The 24,730-nt window shown below is 41.4% G+C and overlaps 1 protein-coding gene across 1 annotated transcript in view; it reads right to left on the reverse strand.

The window, feature by feature from the left end:
- Positions 1-24,730, reverse strand: part of Lvrn (laeverin) — a 67,898-nt gene that overhangs the window by 34,059 nt on the left and 9,109 nt on the right. The window contains exons 2-6 of the mRNA XM_032885696.1: positions 19,060-19,202; positions 17,414-17,553; positions 11,165-11,291; positions 8,265-8,416; positions 6,960-7,073 (exon numbers count right to left, since the gene is read on the reverse strand). Of these exons, the coding sequence (XP_032741587.1) occupies positions 6,960-7,073; positions 8,265-8,416; positions 11,165-11,291; positions 17,414-17,553; positions 19,060-19,202 (676 nt within the window). The remainder of the gene's footprint in view (positions 1-6,959; positions 7,074-8,264; positions 8,417-11,164; positions 11,292-17,413; positions 17,554-19,059; positions 19,203-24,730) is intronic.

Consider the following 24,730-nt stretch of genomic DNA (forward strand, 5'->3'; position numbering starts at 1 on the left):
TCATACTCCATATAGCAAGAATTTAGAAGTCTCTGCACATGTCTGAGCCTATTCATAAAGCATAGGTTTTTATTAGTGTTCCTGAGAGTGTCTCACTTTGGTCAATGTGTCAGAGCCATGATGGAGAAAATTTAAATCTTCCATAATTTATGCCCCAAGATAATCACCTCTACAGTGCATTAATATAATTCTTCCCAATGTTTCTTATTTATCTAGTCCCATAATAGTAAAAATGTTCTACTTTGTTCCTCAAATCATTTTGAATTTCTGTTACTTCTTCTTTATAACTGCACCCTACAACAACTGTCGTATTATAATGGAACAGAAGACAAACTGGAAAGAAAAAACAACCCAAACTTAGTTTGGTCAAGTCACAGATGGGTTTCTTCTTTTCCAAGAATAGCAGATGAAATTTATATGAAAAGCAACGTGTTATTATAGTAAATGAATCAGGAGCTATCAAGACAGGGGACCATCCACCATTTTCTTCTTAACCTCTCCTCAGTTCTTTCACTCATGCAAGTCACCAAAGGTATGTTTGATCTTCGGTTTTATTATCTCAAAGCAGGGAAAACAAACGCATTTTCACTTCATTGTTTTAAAGACAATTAATTTACAGGTTTTTGGTTTGGTTTGATTTGGTTTGGTTTGGTTTGGTTTGGTTTTTCAGCAAAATTCCCAGTAAAGAAAGCCTGCTCTGTAGGAGTTAACCACTTAGGCTATTTAGCTTCATCATTTGATGTGTCTTCAGGACTTAACAAACTACACATGTGAAACTGTATCTGCACATGACGGTGTACTGAAGGACAGTTGTCACACAGAATGTAGCAGATGTCCAGTAACCCATTCATTGACGTCGTGAAACTCCTCTTAGCTCACATGTTCAACTGTAAATCTCAGTTCGTGGTGGTAAGAAAGACAAACTAAGGGTTCAGGGGTCAGTGATGGAGCCCTTTCTAATTTCTGTGAGGCCTGGGGTCTATGGTCAGACCATGTTTAAAACAGGAGGAAGTTGCTGTTGGCCCCATCACCAAGCCTACTATTTTCCTGTACTCGGCAGAAAACAAAAGACAAAGAAGTCACAAAGTAACAAATGCCAGAGCTGGAGCTCTAGATGCTGAAAAACCCATGGGTTTTGAAGAGCTAGAGAATGGAAAATCCAGCTTTCTCACTGTACAGGCTGGTTTTGTGTGTCAACTGGACACAAGCAGAAGTTATCACAGAGAAAGGAGACTCAGTTGAGGAAATGCCTCCATGAGATCCAGCTGTAAGGCTGCCACACCTGCCACCTGCCACCTGTCTCCTGTCTCATCAGTCATCTGCCTCACCAGCCACCAGCCACACCAGCATTAGAAATGCCCCTACACAGTTGATGATATGGTTCCGCAGGTAAATGACACTTGCCCTCAAGGCTAATGACCTGAGTTTGATCCCTCACACGCACAAGTTGGAAGGAGAGAATGGACTCCCACTAAGCGTTCCTTGTCCTCCATATGTATACTTTGATATATGCAGACTGCCACACACAGTAATATGTAAATAAATACCAAATTTTTAAGACAAAAGCAGTTTTGGTATAAATATCAAACAAAAGTAGTAAGAAAGAAGCTTGTAAGAGGAAAGCATGGAAGGCAACATGGCTCACCTTTGACGAGAGTTTTAGTAATTCAGTAGTGATTAGATTTGTCTGTGTTTTATAAAAAAGATTTATAACAATGACTATGCATTGGTTTTAATTAATAATTTAATAATTAAGGGGAACTGTTTACAATGAGAAGATCAAACCTAAGGATAATAGGTATAGAAGAGATTGAAGACTCCCAACTCAAAGGACCAGTAAATATCTTCAACAAAATAGAGAAGAAAACTTCCCTAACCTAAAGAAAGAAATGCCCATAAACATACAAGAAGCCTACAGAACTTCAAATAGATTGGACCAAAAAAGAAACCCCTCCCGTCACATAATAGTCAAAACACCAAATGCACACAAAAAAAGAAAGAATATTAAAATCAGTAAGAGAAAAAGTCAAGTAACATATAAAGGCAGACCTATCGGAATTACACCAGACTTCTCACCAGACACTATGAAATACAGAAGATCCTGGACAGATGTCATATAGACCCTAAGAGAAGAGAAATGCCAGCCCAGGTTACTGTATCCAGCAAAACTCTCAATTAACATGGATGAAGAAACCAAGATATTCCATGACAAAACCAAATATACACAATATCTTTCCACAAATCCAGCCCTACAAAGGATAATAAATGGTAAAGCCCAAGATAAGGAGGCAAGCTACACCTTAGAAAAAGCAAGAAACTAATTGTTTTACAACAAAACAAAGGGAAGACAAGCACACAAATGTAATCTCACATCCAAACATGAATATAAGAGGAAGCAACAATAACTATTCCTTAATATCTCTCAACATCAATGGACTCAATTCCCCAATAAAAAGGTACAGATTAACAAACTGGATACACAATGAGGACCCACCATTTTGCTGCCTATGGGAAAAACATCTCAGAGACAAAGACAGACACTACCTCAGAGTAAAAGGCTGGAAAACAAATTTCCAAGCAAATGGTCTCAAGAAGCAAACTGGAGTAGCCATTCTAATATCAAATAAAATCAATTGTCAACGAAAGTCATCAAAAAAGATAAGGAAGGGCACTTCATATTCATCAAGGGAAAAATCCACCAAGATGAACTCGCAATCCTAAATATCTATGCTCCAAATACAAGGGCACCTACATACATAAAAGACACCTTACTAAAGATCAAAGCACACATTGCACCTCACACAATAATAGTAGGAGATTTCAACACCCCACTCTCATCAATGGACAGATCATGGAAACAGAAATTAAACAGAGACATAGACAGACTAAGAGAAATCATGAACCAAATGGACTTAACAGATATTTATAGAACAGTCTATCCTAAAACAAAAGGATATACCTTCTTCTCAACGCCTCATGGTACTTTCTCCAAAATTGACCATATAATTGGTCATAAAACAGGCCTCAATAGATACAGAAAGACAGAAATAATCCCATGTGTCCTATCAGACCACCATGGGCTAAAGCTGGTCTTCAATAACAATAAGGGAAGAATGCCCACATATACATGGAAGTTGAACAATGCTCTACCCAACGATAACTGGTCAAGGAAGAAATAAAGAAAGAAATTAAAGACTTCTTAGAATTTTATGAAGATACAACATACCCAAACTTATGGGACACAATGAAAGCTGTGCTAAGAGGAAAACTCATAGCTCTGAGTGTCTGCAGAAAGAAACAGGAGAGAGCATATGTCAGCAGCTTGACAGCACACCTAAAAGCTCTAGAACAAAAAGAAGCAAATACACCCAGGAGGAGTAGAAGGCAGGAAATAATCAAACTCAGAGTTGAAATCAATCAAGTAGAAACAAAAACGACTATACAAAGAATCAACAGAACCAAAAGCTGGTTCTTTGAGAAAATCAACAAGATAGATAAACCCTTAGCCAGACTAACAAGAGGACACAGAGAGTGTGTCCAAATTAACAAAATCAGAAATGAAAAGGGAGACATAACTACAGAATCAGAGGAAATTCAAAAAATCATCAGATCCTACTACAAAAGCCTATATTCAACAAAACTTGAAAATCTGCAGGAAATGGACAATTTCCTAAACAGATACCAGGTACAGAAGTTAAATCAGGAACAGATAAACCATTTAAACAACCCCATAACTCCTAAAGAAATAGAAGCAGTTATTAAAGGTCTTTCAAGCAAAAGGAGCCCCAGTCCAGACGGGTTCAGTGCAGAATTCTATCAGACCTCCATAGAAGACCTCATACTAATACTATCCAAACTATTCCACAAAATTGAAACAGATGGAGCACTACTGAATTCCTTCTATGAAGCCACAATTACTCTTATACCTAAACCACACAAAGACCCAACAAAGAAAGAGAACTTCAGACCAATTTCCCTTATGAATATCGACGCAAAGATACCCAATAAAATTCTGGCAAACTGAATCCAAGAACACACCAAAACAATCATCTAACATGATCAAGCCGGCTTCATCCCAGGCATGCAGGGATGGTTTAATATATGGAAAACCATCAACATAATCACTATATAAATAAAGTGAAAGAATAAAACCACATGATCATTTCATTAGATGATGAGAAAGCATTTGACAAAATTCAACACCCCTTCATGTAAAAGTCCTGGAAAGAATAGGAATTCAAGGCCCATACCTGAACATAGTAAAAGCCATATACAGCAAACCAGTAGCTAACATTAAACTAAATGAAGAGAAACTTGAAGCAATCCCACTAAAATCAAGGACTAGAGAAGGCTGCCCACTTTCTCCCTACTTATTCAACATAGTTCTTGAAGTTCTAGCCAGAGAAATCAGACAACAAAAGGAAATCAAGGGGATACAGATTGGAAAGGAAGAAGTCAAAAATATCACTATTTGCAGATGATATGATCGTATACTTATGTGATCCCAAAAGTTCCACCAGAGAACTACTAAACCTGATAAACACCTTCAGCAAAGTGGCTGGGTATAAAATTAACTCAAATAAATCAGTAGCCTTCCTCTACACAAAAGAGAAACAAGCCGAGAAAGAAATTAGGGAAACGACACCCTTTATAATAGTCCCAAAGAATATAAAATACCTCGGCGTGATATGAACCAAGCAAGTAAAAGATCTGTATGATAAGAACTTCAAGCCTCTGAAGAAAGAAATTGAAGAAGATCTCAGAAGATGGAAAGATCTCCCACGCTCATGGATTGGCAGGATTAATATAGTAAAAATGTCCATTTTACCAAAAGAGATCTACAGATTCAATGCAATCCCCATCAAAATTCCAACCAAATTCTTCATAGAGTTAGACAGAACAATTTGCAAATTCTTTTGGAATAACAAAAAACCCAGGATAGCTAAAACTATCCTCAAGAATAAAAGCACTTCCGGGGGAATCACTATCCCTGAACTCAAGCAGTATTACAGAGCAATAGTGACAAAAACTGTATGGTATTGGTACAGAGACAGACGGATAGACCAGTGGAATAGAACTGAAAACCCAGAAATGAACCCACACACCTATGGTCACTTGATTATTGACAAAGGAGCCAAAACCATCCAATGGAAAAAAGATAGCATTTTCAGCAAATGGTGCTAGTTCAACTGGAGGTCAACATGTAGAAGAATGCATATCGATCCATTCTTATCACTCTGTACAAAGCTTAAGTCCAAGTGGATCAAGGACCTCCACATCAAACCAGATACACTCAAACTAATAGAAGAAAAAGTGGGGAAGAATCTCGAACACATGGGCACTGGAGAAAATTTCCTTAACAAAACACTAATGGCTTGTGCTCTAAGATCAAGGATCGACAAATGGGATCTCATAAAACTGCAAAGCTTCTGTAAGGCAAAGGACACTGTTGTTAGGACAAAACAGCAACCAACAGATTGGGAAAAGATCTTTACCAATCCTACAACAGATAGAGGCCTTATATCCAAAATATACAAAGAACTCAATAAGTTAGACAGCAGGGAGACGAATAACCCTTTTAAAAAATGGGGTTCAGAGCTAAACAAAGAATTCACAGCTGAGGAATGCTGAATGGCTGAGAAGCACCTAAAGAAATGTCCAACATCTTTAGTCATAAGGGAAATGCAAATCAAAACAACCCTGAGATTTCACCTCACACCAGTGAGAATGGCTAAGATAAAAAACTCAGGTGACAGCAAATCTTAGCGAGGATGTGGAGAAAGACGAACACTCCTCCGTTGTTGGTGGGATTGCAGACTGGTACAACCATCCTGGAAATCAGTCTGGAGGTTCCTCAGAAAATTGGACATTGAACTACCTGAGGACCCAGCTATACCTCTCTTGGGCATATACCCAAAAGATGTCCCAACATATAAAAAAGACACATGCTCCACTATGTTCATAGCAGACTTATTTATAATAACCAGAAGCTGGAAAGAAACCAGATGTCCTTCAACAGAGGAATGGATACAGAAAATGTGGTACATCTACACAATGGAATATTACTCAGCTATCAAAAACAATGACATTATGACATTCATAGGCAAATGGATAGAATTGGAAAATATCATCCTGAGTGAGTTAACCCAGCCATAGAAAAACACATATGGTATGTATCATTGATAAGTGGATATTAGCCCAAATGCTCGAATTACCCTAAATGCACAGAACACATGAAACATCAAGAAGGATAACCTAAATGTGAATGCTTCATTCCTTCTTTAAAAGGGGAACAGGAATACCCTTGGGAAGGAATATGGAGGCAAAGTTTAGAACAGAGGCTGAAGGAACACCCATTCAGAGCCTGTCCCGCATGTGGCCCATACATATACAGCCACCAAACTAGATAAGATGGATGAAGCAAAGAAGTGCAGACTGACAGGAGCCAGATGTAGATCTGTCCTGAGAGACACAGCCAGAATAAGGCAAATACATTGGCAAATGCCAGCAGCAAACCACTGAACTGAGAATTGGACCCCCGCTGAAGGAATCAGAGAAAGGACTGAAAGAGCTTGAAGGGGCTTGAGACCCCGTATGAACAAAAATGACAACCAACCAGAGCTTCCAGGGACTAAGCCACTACCCAAAGACTATGCATGGACTGACCCTGGGCTCCAACCTCATAGGTAGCAATGAATAGCCTAGAAAGAGCACCAGTGGAAGAGGAAGCCCTTGGTCCTGCCAAGACTGAACCCCCAGTGAACAGGATTGTTGGGGGGAGGGCTGTAATGGGGGGAGAATGGGAAGGGGAACACCCATATAAAAGGGGAGGGGGGTGGGGTTAGGTGAATGTTGGCCTGGAAACTGGGAAAGGTAATAACAAATGAAATGTAAATAAGAAATACCCAATTTAATAAAGATGGAGGGAAAAAAGGGGGGGAAGTGTTTAAATTACTTACCCTTGGAACATTGGGATAGAAGTAGTTAATTAGTCCAACTTCAAAATATGATGCAAAGCCCTCATTGAGCCAGATATTGTTCCACCAACTCATGGTCACCAGGTTTCCAAACCACTTTTGGAGATGTGAGGGAGAAGAAGATATTTCTGAAATTTAAGTCATCCATATTGCAAATACACATGAAGGAGGCGCGAGGCCAAGAGGAGGTACGCGTTGTTCACCAACAATAACAAAACCTGAAAATCAGACTCCCTAGTATTCCTTGCTATTTTCACATGATCAGCTATTCGTTTATTCATTTCTCAGAAGTGACTGCCTCACCTCTGGTGTTTGCTCTAAAGCTGGCATTTAAGCCCAAGGCTGGCTAGCTGAACCTATAAACTGTTGGCCCTGCCCACGAGCTGTGTTTAGTTCAATGAAGCTGAAGTGGAGCTAGGCTCTCACCCCTGCTATAACTGCACCCTACACTATAACTATGACTTCGCCGTAAGTAGATGCTATGTTTTAGATTGTAATTTGATACATACCATGTATATATCACTCAAGCAAGTGTATGCTCTGCAATGTGTTGCAGCTGCGATAACTTTCTATTCAAGGTAAACCAGGCAACAAAACATATGGATGCCTCTGGGAAGAAAATTACTACTCCCCAAACCAGTAAATCTATGTCCTGGTATCTAAATTCTTACAGCAGCTGTTAGCACCTTGTGTGTTTTTAAAAATGTCACTTAGGTAACAATAAGAAACGACACTTGGAAGAACTGATCCAAACTCATGGGCTTCGGTGGACTGAGTCATCAGGGTGTTATTTTGTCCTTTAAAGTGTATGGAGTCACACGAATTAAAGAAAATATCACTGTCATACTTAAGATTATTTCTTGAGTGGCATATTTGTGTTAATGGAACAGAGACTTAAAGGCAGATGCGAGATTCTCCATCAAGTCAAATGTCTAGACTTTTATGATCACAATATGAGAAGCCCACAGAGCTGATAATGTGTGTCCTATCTACAGCTTCTGCGGATGCAACTGGAGCCCTCATCTGTTCCTCACCAACACACTGGCTGCATCCATCAAACCTCTTCCCAGAATAAAATTAAATACCTTCTCCACACCTCAACGGCTTGGACTCAGCTGGACTAGCACCACATAGGCCCTCCCCCGTTTTAGGCCCAGTTATACATTTCAAGAGATGCTCCCCTACTCACCCAAATTTGGTGTGCGGCTGGTATTTCTGGGTTCTGCTGCTTTGAGGAAAACAGTTGGAAAATACCTCCCTGTGACATAAGAATATTTCACCACACACCTGGTGCCCAACCTCATGGGAGAGGATGCTCAGAATCATTGCTCTTTTCTCTGGCAGGTCATCGTCTAGTTCCAGGAGCAAGGATGCGTCAAATATCAACAGTCCCCAGTTTTCCATTGCACCGTTGACAAAAGTAGGCAAGGCAATTATATCTACGTGGGTTTAAGTAGGAAAAAAATTAAATCATCTTATATAATATAGAATTGTTTTAGGGAAAAATCAAGCCCAAGTGAAACCATCAGGTTACTGAAAAATAAAGAGAAAAGGTGTAACCTGAGTAAAGAGAAAATATTTTTTAAGAACATGACATTGAAGATAGAAGTCATAAAATAGGTTATTGTGACTATATGAAAATCATAGAAAGATCAAATTCTTGTGAGAACAGACTCAGGCTCAAAATCTAGAAAGTTCTCAGAAGTCAACAATAAGTAGACAACATGAGGTAAATCCGTGAAGAATTGCCCCACCACTGTGCCCTGGTTCTTTCCTGCCTTCATGGGACATTTACCTCAGAACATGCACCAGACTTAGTAGCCTTAGGTGACATTGCCCATCCCTCTTAACTGTTCCTCCTCACACTCACCCCACCACAAACCCATACACTCCTTCGATTCCTTTTGTTGACCCAATATTCCCTCTGCTAACTGACCCTGTTTACTATCTCAGGAAACCTTCTACTCAAAAGATGGATTCTATCAACACTTGGAGTCTGGCCCTGAGAGCTGTAAGAAGCTATTTCTTACAGATACTGATGACTAATTTTAAATTCCTGAAATCATCTTTTTGTGTGTGTGTGTGTGTGTGTGTGTGTGTGTGTGTGTGTTTGCATGTGTGTACTTGTCTGTGTATCTCTCTCTCTGTATCTCTCTCTGTCTCTCTCTCTCTCTCTCTCTCTCTCTCTCTCTCTCTCTCTCTCTCTCTCTCTCTCTCTCCCTGGGGTGGTGATGGGGTGGTGGTGGTGGAGTGAGTGTATGGCATCAAGCATGCGAAGATCAGAAGACAACCCATGGGAGTCAGTTCTCTCCTACTTTGTGAATCCTCGAGGCTGAGCTTGGGTTGTCAGGCTAAGCAGCAAGACATTTATCCACTGAACCACCTTGCTAGCCCCCTCCTAATAACTATTTTTAAAACATAAAAATAAAAGTCATTAGGAGCAAAGGCATCGAGGTTTTAAAAAACAAATTATCATCATTGATTCTCACATGGTGCAGCACTGTATTATACAAACATTTAACTAATTGTTTCAAAATAACAAAAGAAGTAACCATGGGTCTAACACTTAACCCTTTAGAACTGGCTGGGAAGATTTTCAACTTTATGCCCTGCTTCCCATCACATCTTGAATTTACTATTTGTTTTGGAAAGATTATTTATTCTATTTTGCTTCATCATATAAAGTCACATTTATGTTTTAAACTGTAGAAAAGGTGCTTCACTTTTGTTGCTGTATAGAATTCTACTGTGTAAATATATCACTATTCTTACTATTCATCAATCCTTCCACCAAAGTCTATTTTTGTCTGAGGTGACAAATAGGAAAGGCAGAATCATCCGGTTAAGTTAAAAACATCCCAAGTAGTACAAAGTGCAAATGGTGTGAAAAGCCCAGAGGATGTAAGAGAGGACAGAGACTGTGCTAGTTGGGAACTGCCTACCTCTGTCTTAGGTTGGTACATCATTGTAAAAACACGGTCAGCATTCAGACTATATCTCATGGCAATAGGAGGCTGCCGGGAAGTTTCAAAGAGGGCTCTAACATGACCAGTTAGATTCAAGGATCCTGGCTTCACATAGGAGGAGGACATGTTAGAGGGTGACCCCACCCAGAGACTGTCTGGAAAGGATGCTGGTGATGTACACCAGGGGAAAGTAGAGTGGGTGGCAGTAAGTAGCTGGGGGAAAGGGGAATAAATTGTCTCCTTGAATGGACAGGATGCCATGCAAGAATAAGGGTGACTCTGGACTCCTCACCTAATGAGCATAAAAGGTTTTCATTGTTGATGATGGTGGCGGGTCTTTTTAATACTAGCAAGAACTAGCTACCTTAGGCACCTACAGCATGGGAAAGCTGGGAAGTTGTTTTGCAAGGCTGCTGTCTCCAGCCGCTTATGTGACAGGCAAATTGGGGTGTCTGACCTGGCTTAGGCTGCTTCTCAGCCCTTTGCTTTTTGTTCCCCCAAACTAAAATGCTTGAGCAGCAGAGAGACTCTGTGGATCATCACAGCACAAATATTTTCTCCCTACCTTCTTCTGCCATCTGCTTGTAGAGGCAGAGCATGGTGTTCCCAGGATTTCAGAAACATGTTGAAAGAATGAAATAAATTTACACAACACACACAATTTAAAGAGAAGAAAAACCACATTGAGCCTTTATAGACATACCATCCAGACCTATGAGAGATAAAGTTTTTACATAAGTCTTCAAGGATCATATTATATACACACATGATTCCACTTTTTATGAGGAATTCTACAGATGAAACAAGTACTAGCTCAATGAGTCACAGCTCAACTCTACCTAAGATCTTACTAGGGGAACCTGGAATAAGTCATATAAGCGCACTGCCTGAAAACACTAGCACTGACCAGAACCACCACAGAGAAGAACTATAGAACATTTTTAGCCCAGTCTAGAGAAGGAGAAGCTGGTCACCCACAAGGGAGCTGTCATGCAAATGGTCTAGACCCACAAGATACATAGCTCCAGACAGAGAAAGCACAAACAGATCTTTGTGTTTTGAAAGGTATATAACACCATAGTGAATGGTCATGAGGCTAACTCCAAAATAAAAGCTATATGGCTCCAATACACCCCCGAATGCTCATCAGTGCAGCATGTGATCTCAACTTGGGGCCTGTGAAACAGAATATCTTGCATTGAGATTCTTTAAATGCCTCACCTGTTTTTGGAAGCGGATAACTGATATTAAACAAATCTTCCAGAAATGAGAAGACGGGGCCTGTGTGGTTTGCAGCAAAGTCTAAATATCCATCTGCAATGTCATCTTTCCGGGCCCAGACGCGTATCTAAGTTAAACAAGCAATAATTATGTAGAGCAATATTGGGATTTTAAAAAGAGTCACCCTGTCCATTCTGAGCTGCTACTGTTGAACTGAAGCCTTATAGCTTCAGAAGAAGCTATGTGCCTGTGGTGGTTGGAGAATGCCCCCCATAGTCTCATATATTTGAATATTTGGTCCCCAACTGGTAGAACTGTTTGGGAGGAATTAGGTCTGTCTAATTGAGGTGTGTCACTGTGGGGTGGGATCTGATGTTTCAACAGACTGGCAGCATTCCCAGTGTTCTGTCTTTGCTGCCTGCTTATGGATGAAGATGTGAACGCCCAGCTGTTCTATCAGTTATAATGTTTAGTTACAGTGAAAGAAAAGCAGCCAAGACAGTGCTTATAATGTCTAAGCTCATATACACACTGAGAAAATCCCAGAAGACAAAGCATTAACTGACCACCCCACCCCAGGAGTATGTAACATCAACTTTTACTTTGAAAATCTATAATGGCTGGTCAAACGGGAAGCTGTATGTAGAAGAAAGAAAGTAGGTTCCTGTCTGTCACCCTGCACAAAACACAGTTTCAAATGGAACAAGAATATCAACATAACAAACAACTGGGGTAGCAGAAGGGGTTTGCAACCCCATAAGAAGAACACAATATCAACCAACCAGAACCCCCAGAGCTCCCAGGAATGAAACCATTATCCCAAGAGAATATCCCAGGAATGAACCCATGGCTCCATCGGCATATGTAGCAGAGGATGGCCCTAACAGACATCAATGGGAGGAAAGGCCATTGGTCCTGCCAAGGCTCCATGTCCCAGTGTGGGGGATGTCAGGACATGGAGGTTGGAGGGAGTGGGTGGGTGGGTATCACCCTCATAGAAGCAGGGGGAGATAGCGGATTTCTGGAGGGGAAACCAGGAAATGGTATAACATTTAAAATGTAAATTAAAATGCAATTAAAAAAAGAATATCAACACAGACAAGATACTATGAATCCCATTGAAAACAAAATAAGGAAGGGCTTGAACTTCTTGGCACAAGAAGAGATTTCTGAACAGGACACTGATAACATAGATATTAACAATTAATAAATGGAACCCATGATGCTCAAAAGTTTCTGTATAGAAAGCAATCATTCTATTGTCTAGCAAAGCAGCAGCCTACAGAATAGGAAGAACGTTTGCCAATTATACATCTGACACAGGGCTGGTATCTAAAATATACAAAGAACTTAGTAAACTGAGCATCAAGAAAACAAATGACTCAATTTTAAAATGGGGTATAGAATTAGAGAGCTCTCAAAAGATGAGAAAGTGGCTGGGAAATGTTTTTAAATAGTTGAGACTTTATTCTAATAGCTTTAACCACAGTGCTTGTCAAAATGATAACTAAAATGAAGTATAACTGATTACTAATGGGGCATTAAAAAACGGTAAGAGGCTCCACGATGCCAAATAAAACCAGTTCTGAGATTTCCCAAGATAAACGTAACAGCTTCAGCTTCTTTAGTGTTTCAAAATACAAAAGAAAAAAGTAGAAGTCGTCTTTCGATAGCAACTCGGACTCTTGCAGGCTAAAGGAGGAAGCTACTTCACACATGGAGATAGGGGTTCTCCAGAACGTGGCTCTAGACTGACCCGACCCTCCCGGCTTGCATGCACTCTTGCCGGTGAGACCCAGGCCTCCTCCCAGCATATCTAAGAGTAAACTGGGTATGCAAGCCCGCATCTGGCTCAGTCATACACCAAGTACAGGCCGGGTCCTGCACACCACCAGTATATTCCCTGACCATGTGAGCACAAAGTACAGGCACAATGCTATGGGATACAGGTGACCTAAAGACAGGGGAATTACCGGACTCTACTGTGACCATACAGCAGATCGTGATTTGTCTGTCACCTTCTCTGCCGTTCCCACAGGGTAACAGGTGATCTGAAGGACTAGCATTCCCATTTAGGCCGTAACTACAAAACTTACACTAGGCATAGTCTCTGTTCTGTGTGTTCAGGTGTTCTTGTCCTGTATTTTGTCCTGAGTTTGGGTTAAAAAACAACCACCAAAGGGACATGCACATCAGTCTACAACCCAATGGCTCCCGGAGGCCAAGTGCCTCTATAACCCAAATCTCTTCTCAGTACTGCCAGTGAATTGAATCCGTTTTACAGTTAAAAAAAAATTGCATAGAACACCAGAAACAGCCTCAGTGGAAACAGAAACTATTTACATTAAATTAAAACCTAGCTTCAGGCTGTGTCTGGACATGTCCAGTATAGTGCGTTGCACACTGTAACCAACCCATAAAGACAGCTTCTGGCACTCTCAACCACAGAGCGAGGACAGCGGAGGGCAGAGAAGGGGAAGTGAGAGGGTGGGAGCGACCTGGTTCACCGGAGCTGATTGGACAGCAGGTTCACTTCTGGCTCCGGAGCTGATTGGGCAGCCAGTCCCCTCTGGTGGTGCAGATGGCCCGAGTGTAGTGTAGAGTCTGTGATTTAGGCTGCATTTGTGACATTGGGGAGCTCCTACTTGATGGCAAACTCAACGGCATCCTGGAGCTCACCTTCAGCTAGCGTCCCGGTGAGATCTTTACGGGCTTCACGCCCACACACTCTCTGTCTTTGCCATCATTTTGAAGATCAAGCCTTGGGTGTTCTGGAAGAAGTGGTGGACCTTGTCCTGGCCTCCTGCATCCCACACAACGAAGCTGAGGTTCTTGTACTCAACGGTCTCCACGTTGAAATCAATAGTAGGAGTTGTGGTCACGATGTTGCCTAACTTCAGTTCGTATAGAGTTGTTGTCCTCCTGTAGCATCCAGGCCCACCGTGGGAACGCACATTTCTATTTTGCCGAATCGGCCCTTGAAGAGGTTTTTAAAGCTATTCCCCATGTCTGAGGATAGGTAGAAGCAGTACTGGCCAGAGACCTCCATAGAGGCAGCTCCCAGCCAAGGATTGGTTTTGTTCCCACAGGATATTGGCACTGACTGAGAAAATTTTTAAATGGGAGTGGAGAAAGATTATTTCATACAAAATATATTGTATGAAAATATTAAATAATAAAAAGCAATAAAAGTAATCTTTAAAAATGTATCATTCTGCAATTTCTGAATGATCCTGTGCATTCTAGGTAAAAGAATATCTTGAACCCTTCTTTTCATTTTAAAAACTTTCCAGTGATTCAAAATAGAACAGTGTTAGGAGTGATGGCATTCTGTATGACCAAATGTAAATCTTGGAAATTGTAATGGCTTAATAATTTAAATTCAATATTATTTAACCTATGTCGTTTTCAATAATGATTAAGTCCTCTCATTTTAAAAGTCTATATGAGTCTTATAATTTTAAACCCTTTGAAGTGAGTGCATTACAGTCTCACTCCTTTGCAATGACAGTACCAAGTTAGCTGGGAAAAGGCACCTCTGCCATTTAAGGTCCTTTCCAGGGGAACAGGCTGTTGTCTAGCACTGGAGAATGTACCCATGTGGCTTTCCCGACTTTGCTCCTGTTCCAACCCACAGAGCTATAGAGATGCAGAAGCACTGTGTGATCTACAACATTTCCCTGTGAGCAAAGTTTAATAGAATTAAGAACTGTCAGTGCTGATATTAAGGAAGATGCACAAAAATGAAACTCCTTAGGTCAAAAGATTTGGGAATGGCAAAGTCTATCCTCATGTGAATTCTATTAACTTAAAAAAGCACTCTCTGCAGATTGTTATCCAAAAGGCTAACAAAATAATAATTAGTCATAATAGTGATAATAATTAATAATAGTAGTAGTAAAAAAATAATACAGCACAATACAGGCACATGCTTTCCAGGAACAGATTCATCTCACTATGCTTTCATTTCTGCTGGAAAGTTTGTCTTGAATTATGTGAATTTTTAATTATGTGAGAGTTTGGGAACATTCCTTATTCACAAAATACAGCCACCTGTTTTTGAGGCACTGGCCTGGATTCCCTCACTGATTTCTTCATCCCCCGTGCTACAGAGGCCCTATTTAGTAGAGAGAAAAGAAATGGCTTCAGGCCTTGGATCTGCCTTTTCACTAGATTTACAGCTTCTGAGGCCAAAGTTGGGAAGCCACTCAGCTGAATGGAGGTAGTGCTGTTTGAACTGTAGTCTTTTGCAAAATAATATCGTCAATGATTCCTTCCATGCTCATAAAACTTCCAGTTTATGAATCTCCTCCCACAAATGACTATTCTGCATGCCCAAAGCAAGACAAATGACAGAAATTTCATATTGCAGTATGTGTGTGTGTGTGTGTGTGTGTGTGTGTGTGTGTGTGTGTGTGTGTGTGTGTGTGTGTGTGTTGGGGAGTGTATTCCCTATAAGGGGGCAAGAAACACTGGCCAATTGGGACCATTTTGGATGTAGCAGTAATGTTCCTTGAAAATCACACCTTCCCGCCTGTGAGTTCTAATAGTCCTCACTGGACATGGTAGCACTAGAGATCAGACAGCAATGTTGTGCATGTAACCATACTGCCCAAGTCTACCAAGTTAGCCATTTCCAACCCTGTAGTGCATCCTCCGTTTATTCTCATGCATCATAGAACCACGCCCTCTTACTGAATGGGTAATTTGGGGATAAGCTGGATGCTATTCCAAGCTTGCATTTTGTTTACCTCACAACACACAGTAGATTGACTCACTTTGTAGTGCCTAGCCATGGCCAAGCACAGCATTCCACTGATGAACTCAACTCAAAATCTCATTTTCTGGCCAACAGCATTACTTTCTCTTGTTCTTTTCCTGTTTCTATGGCAACAGGCATTCTTGATAATAGGCATTTGGGAATGGACTGATTTCATCTTTTCACAAGAATTGCTAATAGAGAAGAGGATTGCAGACTATTTGGAGTGGGTGTGAGGGACCACCTTGGGTCTCTCATTAGTTGTGAGAAAGGAGGGGTCTGCTTCTTCTCGGTAGGCTCAAATCGTGCTTCTAGATCATGCCTACGCAGATTCACTGATCTATGGCATGGTTTCATATGGGGCCAGTGTTACATCTGTGAGTGTCAAGGATCTCCTAGTAATTATTCAGCAAGAGAAACAGGGCTTGGAGCCAGCAGCTCAAGAAGATGATAAGCTGTTCTTTGCAGCCAATACTGTATTCGTGATCCATTAGACTGGAGTACTGGAGTAGTACTTTGGCTGTTTCTCCCCCAACGATAAGCTTGGCTCACCACCAGTTGTCTTGTCTCCATATGTCAATGGTATGTGCCTGGAAGATATCAGGCCAGCCCGAGGGGTGCTTAGCTGCACAGCTTGATCTTTCTCACCCAGCGAAGCCAAGAAAATCAGAAAGAACCAGGCATAAGGCGTTGACCTTAGTTACAGCTACATTCTCCTAGTAGGGAGTAAGCAAGTATGGAAAACACTGTCATGACAACCATGATACTATACTGTCATGAGAATACAACTAGACGGAAACTACAAACTTAAGGACAAAGTCTGCTCACTTCCCTTGACATGACTCTGGGGAAGTATTATATACCCAGAGCTGTGAGACACCCTGTGGGCCTTGCTCCCAAATAGGGATGATGATGAAACTGCACACGCCATTCCAGTGACTACAGTTGTACCTGGCTAGGGCTAATGTCTGCTTTTATTGGTCAGTCTCGGGCCCATCCTGGTCGCTAAACATTCCAAATCTGACCCAGCATGCAACATATCACTCAGGGCTAGTTCAGCCACTCTGTTCAGTCCTTCAGTCTAAGAAAGCAGCAACAGGGGAACTGGAAGTGGGTGCTTTGAATCTGCCTTAAAGACTGTGTTTCCATAGAAACCGTTACTAGCAGGAAAATGTATGTCTTACCCTTACACACACACATACACACACACTTTTTTCTTTTAGTTTAGTGAAAAGGGAGGAAACAGAATCTCACTATGTAGCCCAGGTTGGCCTCAAATTCATGACCCTTTGTCTCTCAGGTGCTGGCTGAGATTACAAGAGTATGCTACAACACCCAACTTGTTATATCACATTCTGCAAAGCCACATTTCCCATAGGACTTGGCAGGGAGAAGCAAGACATGACAGTTGGTTATAGTTATGAGGTACACTAGGCAAACAACATGTAGCTATAACCTTGTTCCTTATCTGCAGGGTCTTCTCTACTCACCTCCTTGCCTTTCTCGGTTCTGCTGACATAGTCGAAGTCACATACAACAAGTGCAACTAAGTACGTTGGCATGCGGGGTGTGGTGTGGAACGAAGTGACAGTCCATCTGCTCCCATTCACATCGATTCTGTCAGACTGACCTGGGGGGATATTTTAGTCAAATCACTGTAAACCTAGATTATATGCAACCTAGTAATAATTTACCAAAACAGTTGTCTAAGCCATTCCTTCCTAGTTATTCCCTATAGTCTAGTAGATTGAGTTTCCTCTCTAAGCCATCAGCACTCCATCAGGTCACTGTGAACCATCATCATCCCAGGATCCAAACACAAAGTTAGCAATAAAGAGATAAAAATGTTAATTGCCCTGAAATAATCACACTATGACACAAAATAGGAAAAATTCTCATACTATTTAAAAGCATTTACACGTTAAATGCACACATTTACAGAAGTCAACACTGAGCATCTTACTCAGATGTTCTTCATCTTGTCTTTTCATTAAACCTGGAGTTCCCCGGTTCAGCAAGCCCCTGGGAACCCCCTGTGTCTGCTTCCCCAACAATGAGATTACAGTTGCAGTCCTCCGTATCAGTGCCGGAGATCAAACTCAAATTCTCATTCTTGCACGGCAAGCATTTACTCACTGGGCCATCTCCCAAGTCCCCACATCAATTTTCAAGTATTTTCTATTGTAATGATAACTACTGCAATATTATCATTACCTACCATACATATAAACCAAATCACCACACTTTGTCCCATAAATGTTATAATAATTTGATAATAATTATAATATTTTTAAATAAATAAAGTACAATTGAAGGATACAGGGACAGGATCTTAGCTGGAATCAGCATCCTGAGTTTTGAGAGCTTAACTGAATGTCCAACCCATGAGTATTCAATCTACATCCTCTCTTTCCACCTACTTCTATTTTCTAGTGGAAAATGCTTCTCACAGAACTTCATCTAGAGCTGTCTGAGTCCAGAGTGAATCAGAAACTGCAATTCCACTTTATCAGGGTTCAGAGGGGTCAGCAGCAGCAGCAGCAGTGACCTGGAGCCTAAAGCTGAAATTACAAACTCAGATGTTGCTGAGGGCCAGTCAGCTGATGTGTTACGGGATAGTGTATAGTAAGAGCAAGACTGAGGTGTTTATGGTGTCTGAGTCCCAGTCTGCAAGCAGCTACCCCTTCTCAGCTTTCATTTATTAAAGTCATGTAAGTGCTACACGTCCAGTGTTAATGGAGTATAAGAGTTACCATGGAAACATAGGGCTTGATTTCTATATAATATCTCTGGATTTTTAAAAGTTAGAAACCAACATGGTTAATATAAGAAAGTCACCCAAAGTAAATAGAACACATTGGTGTCTCAGTTCAGATGAAGGGCACCAGCCCCTTATTAACAAGGACCCGTGGTAGGAGCAGTAATTGATGGGCAGGCAAAAGTGTCAGTGTGTAGATGCAATGTCATGCCCTCAGCTTTCCACACAGAAAGAATAGGGATTTATGTTCTCTAAGTGTAAGGGTCAATACTTGTCTCCATAGTTACAATAGATGAAGGCTGCTAACACACTGCTTAGAGAAGCTGGCATGGAAGCTAACGTTTTCGTGTTTATACAATGACAGGAAGCATTACTTACCTAGCTGTGGCATATTGGAAAGAGCCACATACCCAGGATGGTGGATAATTGTAATATTAAAAGTTGCCTTTAGAGCTGGCTCATCAAAACAGGGGAAAACATGCCTGGCAAATGTTGGTTCCATTTGAGTTGCTATCAGGGCTCTGAAATACATTTTGGGGGGAAATTATTCACTTTTTGTCTTAGATCAATGGAAGAAAATATACAGGCACACACACACACACACACATACACACACACACACACATACACACACACACACACACACACATACACACACACACACACACACACTGCTTCCTACTGCATCTTAGGGTTCTTGTAAACCCTAAAATAAAAAAACTGATCCCTGTAACTTTCAACCTCAAAATAATTTTTGTCACATTGAATCATAAACCTCTTATAAGCAAGTGAGGAACAAGCATAAACATGGAATGTTAGTCTTTGGAAAGCCGGGATGGCTTCGTTGAGAATAGTCTGTTGCTTTCATCTGTCACCAAAGGGTGAGCCAGTCTGAAGAATGTCTTTGTTTTCTCTTTTCTCAAATGTTTCCTCTTCTTTCTAATTGAAAACTTACAGTTCTATTTTGGACACCTCTGGGGGTAAACCATATGGGTATGTGCCAACTGAACATTATGTCCCTCAGTTACAGATAGACTGGCTACAGCCCTACTGTGGCTTCTCCTACTTCCGTGGAAAAATACAAAGACTAGCATACTGTCATGGTGCCCTGGAGATTCATGGCAGAAAGCTTAGGGACCAAACCCCATGATGTCAGGTTCACCTCAGTCACATCCTGTCTGAGTCTCTGAAGAGCTTGGGTCTCAGCAAACAGCTTTCTCCTCAGTCTTGTTATTTTATTTGCTAACACTCAATGACCTGGAGACCTGGCCGTAGAGGACAAGAGTGAATGTGAACTTCCCTTTCAACTGAGGTCCTTACTGTCTGTCATATGTTGACTCTTGCTTCAGGCACCATTCCTAGATAAATAAAGGTAAACCAGCACAACCATCCCAAGAGTGCCACCCATTCCTCATCTCACACAGATCTCTCCTCCACAGCAAAAGAGCCTCTTTGCTTACCTGTAAATTTTTACACAGCTCTAGGAGGGACACACAAGTAGTTGAGACATTCAGAAACCTCTCTCTCTCTCTCTCTCTCTCTCTCTCTCTCTCTCTCTCTCTCACACACACACACACACACACACACACACACACACACACACACACACACACACACAAACACAAATAAGTGAACCATCTCACAGAGGTCCATTGAGGATGTCCAAACTTTACTGACAAAGCTATAATTAGCAGCTAGTCTGTTTGTCCTGAGTATTTCCCTCATTTTATTATAGCCTTGCTTGTGCAGGCTAAAGGAAGCTTGTGGTTTCACAGTAGCCTGGTCATTCCGCCACCAACTGAAGAGTTCTGGGCAAGTCACATAATGGCACTTAGTTCTCTGTGTGGAGAATGTGGCACTCTACGTTGCTACTTGAGCTCACACATGATGTCATGTCTTATCAGTGAGCAACTTGACAACAAACCTCCAGTGCTCCCTGGAAAGTCTTATTCAACATTGATGCCATTTATAAGTTACAGGCAGGTTTATCATCATTAGTAACAAACTCAATTCCAAAAAGTCCAGAATTATACCTGATTACAAACTGAATACAAGTCATTGTTCGATCTCTAATTAGAAACTACCGGGAGTTCTGTTTTGTTTTGTTTTGTTTTTTAAACTTGTGTCATTTACAACAGAAGACCGACTGCACAGCTTTGGGATTGCTATAAAATATAGGAATCTTTATTAATATATACAAAAGGCCTTTAAATAGTGTTACAGTGCTGCATAGACAAGCAAAAATGCCTGTTCTATTATTTGGGTTGCCGTGTTTGAGAGGAGACACAATGTTGAACAGAGAACTCAGTCACCTGAGTTCTCTACTGAGATGAGCAGAACAAACTATACTTTTCAAAGCCTTAAAAAACTTAAAGAAAAGTGTTTAAAGCCTCTAGACACCTATGGGAATAGAATGTGTGATTGGAGTTATTTGATCTTAATGACCAGTTGGGTCTCTAAAACCATGAGTCTGGGGGATGATGGTGAAAAGGAGGACTAAACACATCTAACAAGATGAGGATAAAGCCTTTGGGGTGGCCCTGATTAAGCCACCAGGAGCTGGTAGGAGGGATCCTCTCAAGGGTTCATCAATGCCTCCTGGGAAGTCGATCCCTTGAAACTAGAATGCTTTGGACTGATGGCAACATATTAGTACAAAGAGAATACTATGAAGGGAAAAGGCACAGCTCACTATGGAGTACATATTTGGGTACCCGGAGAGCCGAATCCTGAGCATGAACCAAAGAAAGAGATGTTGGACAGCAGCTCCTCTGCCCCACACAAAGTTTATGAATCTTAAGGAGGTTGCAAGACAGGCAATAGGAAGACCATTAGACTCTTAGCGGAAGCAAGATGAGTTTGGTTATGAGTGGGGAATAGCAACTTAGAGGGCTGAAACTGTAACAAGCCAAGCCACAGCAGATGCTTCCACGTCCATGACTTAAGTCTCTAGAGAAAGGAACGAAATCCTCAGGAGTTTTCAGCATCTATTTACCTGCCTGATTTTACACAAACAGTTCGAGAAAATTCCCTACAAAGTCAGAACCATTTGGCTCTCAATCTTAACTGCAAAGGCCAGAGGCAGGCAACAGCAACATAATCCTGCTATACCACATCTGAGAGTCACACACTGAGTGCCTTTGCCTTCCTTTTCCCTCTGCCCACGGAGAGAGAAGTGGTCCAGCCTTCAGAGCACAAGAGGGTCCACCACTCTTCCCTTCGAGTCTTATGGAAACATTCAATAATGGTGTCCTTTAAGTCTGTGTTTAGTGTGGTCAACTGGTGCAGGAATTACAGAAGGGGAATTTGCCTCCTAGTGGCTCAGCCTAGGGATCTTCCCCCATCTTGCTCTAGAATCATGGCTTCATCACGCTCTGGGACTGGAAGAGAGATTTGTAGCCAAGATCTGCGCACTTGGTAGTAAGCCTATTTCCATAGGAAAGATATCGACTGTGTGTACTCAGTAAAACATTTTATTCCAAATTATTTTATGAACTCCATATGGCTACATCTCCCTTAACAAGTAATAAATAGCAGAGCTGGTCAGAGATTAAGTAAAATTCTTCAAGAGTGATAATGACCCAATCCTTAAATAGTTTTACAGCATACACCCAGAAATCAAAATGTTTAGTAGAGCCACATACATGTTCAACCACTGGACTGTGTCCCATGAATTATGTTTGTTTATTGCTCGTGTAAGAGAATCTGAAAACTATAGTTTTCACCAGGCAACAAAATATAATAGCTTCAAAAATCCACCCTGCAGAAAAATGATGCCAAATTAGGTTATGAAGTTCTTCAAAGTAAATGCCTTGAGATTAGGAGGTCTCTCTTTGAGCAGCTCAAGTATAGGAGGACATAGGAGATCCAGGGAGAGATCATGAGCCCAAGAACAGAACTTTTAGCAAGCAGTAGGTGGTGTTTGCCAAGCCTCGAATGCTGTCAGGGAGTTGGAAGGAGGCACCCAGCTCTAACCTTGAGCTAGTGGAGAGGAGATTCTCAAAAACAGCATGAATATTTCTTAAAGCTGACAGAATTAAAGCTGGTGTTCATTCACCCTGAAAGTAACTGAAACTAACCCAGAGTCAGGACTCTGCTCCTACCCACTGAGGACCTAAGAGGTAACTGAAGAGCTGGCTGCTTTGGAAGCAGAGCCAGAAGTGGGCTGCTGCCTCCAGAAGCATGGTGATCCTAGGCAAGGAAGGATGACTACGCCGAAGCAGAACTGGGACACTGTGAACCATAACGGGCACTTTTTTGGGTCTTATCCAGTAGAGCCACCTAGAAGGGGATAAAGCAGCTTAAGAACGCATTAGATGATGGCTGGAATGAGGAAGCAGTGAAGTAAGTAACCACCTCAGCAGAGCAATAAGATAATCTCCAGCTAAGTCAAGGGATGTGTGGGAACAGGACAAATGACATAGAAAGCTAGGAAGTGTCAAAAGAGATGCATGTGTCAGGAAAATGAGGCATCAACTAGGCAGTGAGCAAGTGGCAAGAAGATGAGTTCGAGTAAAAAGCACCTACTGTGGACTCTTCTTCTGGTGCCTGTCTTACCAGACACCTGTGATGTCTGACCAGCACCTATTTACATGGACAAGGAGTGGAACCCAGATGTCCTTCAATAAAGGAATGGATATAGAAAATGTGGTACATTTACACAATGGAGTACTACTCAGTTATTAAAAACAATGACTTCTTGAAAGTTTTAGACAAATGGATGGGACTAGAAAATATCCTGAATGAGATAACACAATCACAAAAAAACATACATTATATGCACTCACTGATAAGTGGATATTAGCTCAAAAGCTCGAATTACCCAAGATACAATTCACAGACCACATGAAGCTCAAGAAGAAGAACCAAAGTATGGATGCTTTAGTACTTCTTAGAAGGGGAACAAAATACTCACAGGAGGAAATATGGAGACAAAATATGGTACACAGACTGAAGAAAAGGTCATCCAGAGACTGCCACACATGGGGATCCATCCCACATGCAGTCACCAAACCCAGTCACTATTGGGGATGCCAAGAGGTACATGCTGCAGGAACCTGATACAGCTGTTTCCTGACAAAAACAGAGGCAGATACTCACAGCCAACCATTGGACTGAGAATGGGGTCCTCAGTGGGGGAGGTAGAGAAAGGACTGAGATAGCTGAGGGGATTTGCAAACCCATAAGAAGAACAACAATATCAACCAAACAGACACCCCCAAGAGCTCCCAGGGACTAAACCACCACCCAAGAGTACATAGGGATGGATGGACCAATGGCACCAGCAGAGGATGGCCTTGTTGGGTGTCAATGGGAAGGGAGGCCCCTGATTCTGTGAAGGCCCCAGTGTAGGGGAATTCCAGGGCAGGGAGGCAGGAGGGAGTGGGTGGGTGGGGTAGTACCCTCATGGAGGCAGGGGGCAGGGAGATGGGATAGGGAGTTTCTGGAGGGGAAACCAGGAAGGGGGATAACATTTGAATGTAAATAAATCCAATAAGAATGGAAAAAACTAAACATGGAACTATATCAGCTTCATAGGAGAAAAAGTTAGAAAGGTAATTCCACCCACTAAACCATGACAGTGGGAAAATCAAAGCTGTTTTTACTACATCATGCATTTGGGATATGCTAATCACATTTGATTTCCTAAAGGTATGGCATGATAGCAAAATCACCTCCCAGAAAAACCATTGGTCACACAAAGTGCAAGTTCAACACCTACCCCAGCAATAACATCGTTTCCTTCCTCCCTCTCCATCAACGTCGTCGTGTGCCTGGTACTACAGCTCACTGACCTTGTCTTGAGACATGCACATTCCTTCCCAGTATTGCTCAATTTTCTGTTTTGAAAGTGTGTCAGACTCTAGGCATTGTGTCAGCTTTCTTAGTGTAAGAGGCAAGACTTCAAGGAAGTCTTTTAACATCCCAAGTTCACTCTGCCTAATTTTGATCATGTTACTGTCTCCTTTCTCTGACAGCAATAAAGGTGTGGATTTTCTACAACTCTTCTGTAAATTCCTTCCCTGGAGCCTCCTCATTGCCTTTCTCT

The sequence above is a fragment of the Rattus rattus genome, chromosome 15 (assembly GCF_011064425.1).
Source record: "Rattus rattus isolate New Zealand chromosome 15, Rrattus_CSIRO_v1, whole genome shotgun sequence".
Taxonomy (NCBI): Eukaryota; Metazoa; Chordata; class Mammalia; order Rodentia; family Muridae; genus Rattus; species Rattus rattus.